Genomic DNA, 6706 nt, shown 5'->3' on the forward strand with positions numbered 1-6706 from the left:
GAGCTCAATGAAGTTTGAGACCAGCCTGAGCAAAAGTGAAACCCCCATCCCTAAAAAAAAAAAAAAGAAAGAAAAAGATGAAAACATTTAAACAGAGACTGAAAGGAGGGAGGGAACAAGAGATAAGAATACTTGGGAGGGGGCGGCACCTGTGGCTCAAAGGAGTAGGGCGCCAGCCCCATATGCTGGAAGTGGTGAGTTCAAATCCAGCCCTGGCCAAAAAAAAAGAATACTTGGGAGGACAAACAGCTTACACCAAGACTCAAAGACAAAAAGGCTCTTGGTGTGCTCAAAAAAGAGCAGGAAGCAAGTGTAGGCCACGTGTGGGGGCTCACATCTGTAATCCCAGCACTCTGGGAGGCCAAGGCTGGAGGATCCCTGGAGCTCAGGAGTTCAAAACCAGCCTGAACAAGAGTGAAACCCCCATCTCTACTAAAAATAGAAAAAACTAGCCAGGCCTGGTGGCACATGCTTGGAGTTCCAGCTTCTGGGGGAGACTTGAGGCAAAAGGATGCCTTGAACCCAGGAGTTTGAGATTGCTGTGAGCTATGATAATGCCACAGCACTTTACCTAGGGCAAAAAAAAAAAAAGAAGCAAGTGTAATTAGAGCCCGGCGAGGGAAGGGAAGCTAGGTAGATGTAAAGATGAAGAGGTGGCCCTGGTCAGATGGTGCTGGGCCTTGGAAGCCATGGTGAGGACCTGCGATCAGACTACGAGCACTCTGTATCCACCAGGGGGGCATCTCTGCTGTCATACCTTATGCGGTTTCCAGCACCGAAGATTATAATGAACAGCCCCATCTCCTGGAAACTTTGCAAAAAATGCTCCTTCAGAGTCCTGCAAGGATTAGCTAGAAATAACTACAGGCTCCTGACAGTGCTTTGGAAATCTTTGTAAAGCCCTTTAGGAGTTTTAAGGACAGCTGCAAGTGGATGTGTTAAATTAAGCTGGCTCAAGGCCAGTGTTTGCTGTGGTAACTTTCAAAACTCCATGGTAAGCAAAACTAGTTCCTCTATGAGACTGAAAGGTCTCATTAGTGAATTAGAAAAGATAAGAGAGTGGGCTTCTTTGTTGTGTGTTTATTGAAATCTTTTATGCATAATATAAAAGTTTTGGTTATGGAAGTTTTTTTTTAGCAAAAGCTGTCTGAAAAATCTAAGAGGAAAAAGGATGATTAGTTGCAGATAACTTAGTGGCCAGCTGTTTCATTAATTTCTTGCTAAATATTCCTTTTGGAGTAAAGGAATTAATTCTAACTCAAAATAAGTATCCTAATTACTTATAGAATTTAAATTAACTTCTACCTCTTACATGAGAGGAAATCAGTTTGATACAAATTTACATTTTGGCTCCCAAAGTATAAAATGTGTAGGTCATCTTTTAATTTAATTTGTTGTTGTGTTTGGGCAACTCCTGATGGAAAAGTTGATGTCTTGTTATTTCCTCTGCTTTTTATTTTTAGCCACTCTCAAAGACAAATGTCGTAAGTACAGCTTGTTTTTAATTTAGATCAACAATAAGTAATTATAATTCTGTATTTTTAATTTTACCGGTGGTGTTTCCAGAGGGAACAAAAGTGCTTCACCTGTGACTCCAGGCTGCCGTACGATTGGCACACCCAGCCCAATAGTCACACCATTGAGAATGTCATTGCGGGTTTTGAACCAGACAGAGAAAAGAAATGGTGGCAATCCGAAAATGGTAAGATTTAGTTCCTTTACGATGTTTTATTTCTTTATAATTTAATAAAGCATCTTCCTCGCTGTATGGTTTTAATATCACAACAAAGCATTACACTGGAATGGAACAGTATCCAAAAATGTAGAGCCTCACATAAGAGTAACATTTATTTTCATTTTAACAAAAAATATTTCCCTTTACAGGAAAATCAAAGTGTATTTTTGGCACATATCTCAGAATGTTTCACTTTTTCCATGTGGAGGAAGAAAATATCTCTGTATCTCTTTGTTCTTTGTGAAAAATAAGAAAGTTTATGAAGTGTTGGTACATGAAGGCTAACACAAAACACACTAGTGCAAAGGGAACACATCACACCACGGGAAAGCTGAGGGCACCACGTGCTTCTTCCTTCTTCAGCACATGCAGGGGACGAGCCAGAGATTTTAGTATAAAATTTAAATTGAAAGGACAGTAGGCTACTCTCCTTCCCGGATGTCTGCCTTCTCTGTTTGTGAACAGCTGGGGCCTGCACTATCTCTGACCATGATCCACATTTCCTGGACACCTGCTGTCAGTGTGGACCTGATCAGGCTTCCCTTGTGTCGCAGCCCAGCTGTGCATGGCCTCGTGTACCCCGATGCACTTCCCTGTAGGCCAGGCTTCCCAAGCATCGGTGTGTTCACTCACAGTAGCCACTCTGCAACACTGGTCCGGGACCCTTTCAGCGTCCTTAACCCTGCTAAATGATTCCATTCTCCTCTCCACATCTCTACCACTTTGGGCTAAAATCCCTCTGTTCTCTTCAGACCCCTAAGCACATTTCCTTTAGGGAATCCTGAACTGTAAGGAAGTGTGGGAATAATCATATAAGATATCTTAACCAAGTGTAATACAAGTCTGGTTTTTTTTTTTTAATGTCATCCACTCAACATATGTTTAATCGGTGTCTACTAAATGTCATTTCATTTTGAATCCTAGCTATTGATCTGTAGCTGGAGTCCTGTAATGAGTGGGCAGTGACTGTTGCCATAGCCACCTGTCCTCATGATGGGTGCTGCCTTGTTTCTTAACGGCTGCTTTGACCCCCGCATCTCTTCACAAGCTGATTACATAAAACAGGGGTTCTCAACCAAGCACTTTAGACAGGGGAAAGTAGGTCTCTTTTCTAGAAAGGCCTGCGAGGCCTTGGTGTTAAGCCTGAAATGCAGCAGGTGCTCAGAGGAAACGCTGTCCTGAGCCTCTCACCCCAGACTGTCAGCTGCACCCCAATTTTCTGAGGCCCAGACACTGCTGTCAAGAGCCATCCTACATTGTAGCTACTGAGTACTCGAGCCGTGGCTGATACAAACTAAGTTAGGGTCTAAGTATAAAACATCCCAGATTTCTAAGACTTATTTTGGAAAACACAAATGTATTATAAAGAATTACTAATTTTAAAAATATTGATTACATGCTGAAATAGTAATTTTTATATCTATTGGTTTAAGTGTATTATGAAAAATAAATCTACCTGTTTCTTTTTGCTTTTTTAAATGTGGCTTCTGGGAAATTTAAAATGACATACATGACTCCTATTTCTGTTGAGTAGTGCTGTTCTAGAGCGATCTAAGCTGCCATCAAGTCTGGGTTAGGGCTGAAGCTGTGCACTCTCTAGATGGATTGGTGCTATTAGCTCATTGCAGAGACCTGCCCAGGGGCCTTCCATCATCTCCCAGTCGTAGAGGAGCCCAGTGATCCCCACTGCTGGAGAAATATTCCAAGCTGCGTTGTCTGCCAAGTGACAATAAAATTCTGATTCAAACAACTGTTAGCAGATGCTGGAAGAAAGGGATGTGTTGGGTTTTGCTGAGCTCCGGCTCATTAACTCATGTTCATGTGCAGCCGAGGTTTGCGTACAAGGAAATGAACCCTCTCTTTGCACCTATGGGAAACTCTGAACTCCCTTGGTAGTGTGTAATGCTGCCACACAGTGGCCACGTGTGTTGCCACCAAAACATAGATATGGGCACAGTTAGCGTAAAAACAACCCCATTAAAAAGGGGGTGCATGCCAAGAACAGAAGCTTTTCAAAAGAAAATAGGCAGGTGGCCAATAAATATATGAAAAATGTTCAACGTTTCAACGTTACTAATCATCAGGGAAATGCAAATTAAAACCACAATCAGATATCACGTTACCCCTGCTAGAATGGCTTTTATTAAAAAGTCAAAAAACAATCGATCCTGTCTTGGATGCAGAGAAAAAAGGCACACTTATGCATTGTCAGTGGGCCTGCAAATTAGCACAACCTCTGTGGAAAACAGTATGGAGATTCTTCAAAGAACTAAAAGTAAAAGTAGAATGCCATTCAACCGGGCAATCCCATGATTGAGTAACTACCCACAGTAAAAGATGTCTTTCTAGCAAAAACCATCTGCACTCAAATGTTTATTGCAGCACAATTCACAATTGCCAAGATGGAAAATCAACCCCAGTGCCCATCAAGTCATGAGTGGATTAATCAAATGTGGTATATGTATATGGTATATGTATACCATGGAGTACTACTCAGCTATAAAGAGGATGGATTAATGCCTTTTGTGACAATCTGGATGGATCTGCACTCAAATGTTTTTTGCAGCACAATTCACAATTGCCAAGATGGAGAATCAACCCCAGTGCCCATCAAGTCATGAGTGGATTAATCAAATGTGGTGTATGTATATGGTATATGTATACCATGTAGTACTACTCAGCTATAAAGAGGATGGATTAATGCCTTTTGTGACAATCTGGATGGAACTGGAGACAATTCTCCTAAGCAAAGTATCTCAAGAATGGAAAAACAAACACCACAGTACTCACCATTAAACCAGAGCTAGCTGATGAGCACACACGGGAACGGAGAGAAGTAAAACTCAGTGAAAATCAAGCAGAGGAGGGGGGAAATGGGAGGGGCAAAAACCTACCCAGTGGGTACAATGGACACTACCTGGGTGATGGGCACACCTATCGCCGTGACTCAAGCATTGCAAAGTGGCACGGGGTACCACTCCAACAGATTAGGGAAGAGTGTTTATCAGCAGCCACGTGACTTCAAGGGGACTTTATTCTAGACAAGCCCCCACAGGCAATTCACATGTGAAGCTGGGGTCTCTCAAAATCGCTGATTTTCTTCTTTCTGGATTTTCTTTAGGTCTTGATCATGTCAGCATCAGATTGGACCTGGAGGCATTATTTCAGTTCAGCCATCTAATCTTGACCTTTAAGGTACAGCTATATAACCGTGCTGCCCCTTCAGTCCCTAGATGCTCCGTGTTTACCTGGAATTTCACTTCCTTTGCAGTAAACAAAAAGCAGAGTAAACTCGGGCTGAGTCTTTTCATCTAGGTTTTCCGCTCTTGAATGTAAAAAAGAAAACACTGCTGGTTAATCAATAACTATATTGTTAATAAGAAGGAATCCTAGGAGACACAGAGAAAAGGAAACTCTAAGTATGGGAGTGATAGTGACCACAAGAACTACCAAGGTAATTTTCAGAAAAGAAGGGCAAAGATTAAAAGTTATTTAGGGAAATGTGGAAAGATGATGATCAACATGGGAAGAAAAGTGAAAGAGTCTGTAAGGTTAGTCAGATGCCAGTCTTACTTTAATCCTTCATCAAAATTTAATTTGGATTTTGGGACTGGTCCTAGTTTTGGTAATAAAAAATAAATAGAAAATTAAAAATGAGAAAAAGGGGGAAAAACAGCCTTTGCCCCCAAAGAACTCACAAGGATAAAAATATATAAGTAGAAAATAATAATATAAATTATAATAAAATTATATAAAATTATAATAAAATATAGATTTGATTAGCATGCTGAGGAATTTAGGGTAAGCGGCAAAGCCGCTCTGGAGAGTCAGGGTAAACTTCCTGGATGGGTTTTGAAGGATGTCAGCGTTTGCCGGAGGAAAAGCATTATAGGCAGAGAGATCCACAACAAATGGCTGTAAAATATTAATCACATCACCTTTTCACTTTACATGCCATCTTTCTTCAATTAATAATTCATATAGCTATAAACATTTAACATTGAAATTACATTATGAAGACAAAGTGTGTATTCATACATCTTTGCCCACTGATCGGGACAAGACCTGGGTATTTTTTATTTGAGAAGATACACTCAAGTTTTTAAAATGGAATTCGGAAATATAAATATCCAATCTGAAGTAGATAGAGTCTGCCTTGGAGAAACATTTCACCTGTCACTCGTTTCTGCAGACGTTTCGGCCTGCGGCAATGTTCATTGAACGCTCCACTGACTACGCACACACCTGGAAAGTGCTCAGATACTTTGCCAAAGACTGTGCTGCTTCCTTTCCCAATATCACGTCTGGCCAGGCCCGGGGAGTGGGGGACATTGTCTGTGACTCCAGATATTCGGATATTGAACCCTCAACTGGTGGTGAGGTAGCATTTCCTTACTTGTATATATTTTTTTTACTTATTAAAGCAAACTTCTTAAAAATAAGGTTTACTTAAATGAAAGAAAAAATTAGGTGTTTACTGAAATGTAATTGGAGCTGTGTTTTTTTTTAAATGTGTCTAAATTGAAGTGAGTCCAGTATAAGAAATAATAAATAGATTAACAAATAGATTATTAGAAGTAATCCTACACAAGAGTGCCCAGCTAAAGATGAGCTGGGGCCAAAATTGAAACTGAGCACCAGAATACCCAGAGGCAGGAACAGCTGTTTCTAACCCTAGCCATGCAAGCTAACAGTAGCCCTGGCTTGGCCATCTCATTCTCATGCTCTGTAAACCACCACCCCAATGGAATCCACCAGGAACATCTTTCTGCACAAAGCTGGTGACTGGTAGGGCGGCAGGGTGGCATTTTACCAGGTAAAGCAGAAAGAATTAGTGGCAGAAGACAGCTTAGAATTCCCTCCCAGATTCAAATTGATAATGGCTTACTCCATTAGCAACTATCACTCTATCCCATCTAAGCTCAGGTGCCCTCTTCACCATTTCTTTTCTTTCTTTTTTTTTTTTTTTTT

At 40.9% G+C, this 6706-nt stretch overlaps 1 protein-coding gene across 1 annotated transcript in view; it reads left to right on the forward strand.

Moving 5' to 3' along the window:
- The window catches only part of LAMB4 (laminin subunit beta 4), a 99883-nt gene that overhangs the window by 10758 nt on the left and 82419 nt on the right, over positions 1 to 6706 (forward strand). The window contains exons 3-5 of the mRNA XM_003782586.2: positions 1567 to 1702; positions 4857 to 4930; positions 5928 to 6116. Coding sequence (XP_003782634.1) covers positions 1567 to 1702; positions 4857 to 4930; positions 5928 to 6116 — 399 coding nt within the window. The remainder of the gene's footprint in view (positions 1 to 1566; positions 1703 to 4856; positions 4931 to 5927; positions 6117 to 6706) is intronic.

This window comes from Otolemur garnettii, unplaced genomic scaffold (assembly GCF_000181295.1).
Source record: "Otolemur garnettii isolate 467f Iridium unplaced genomic scaffold, OtoGar3 scaffold00005, whole genome shotgun sequence".
In the NCBI taxonomy this organism is placed as follows: Eukaryota; Metazoa; Chordata; class Mammalia; order Primates; family Galagidae; genus Otolemur; species Otolemur garnettii.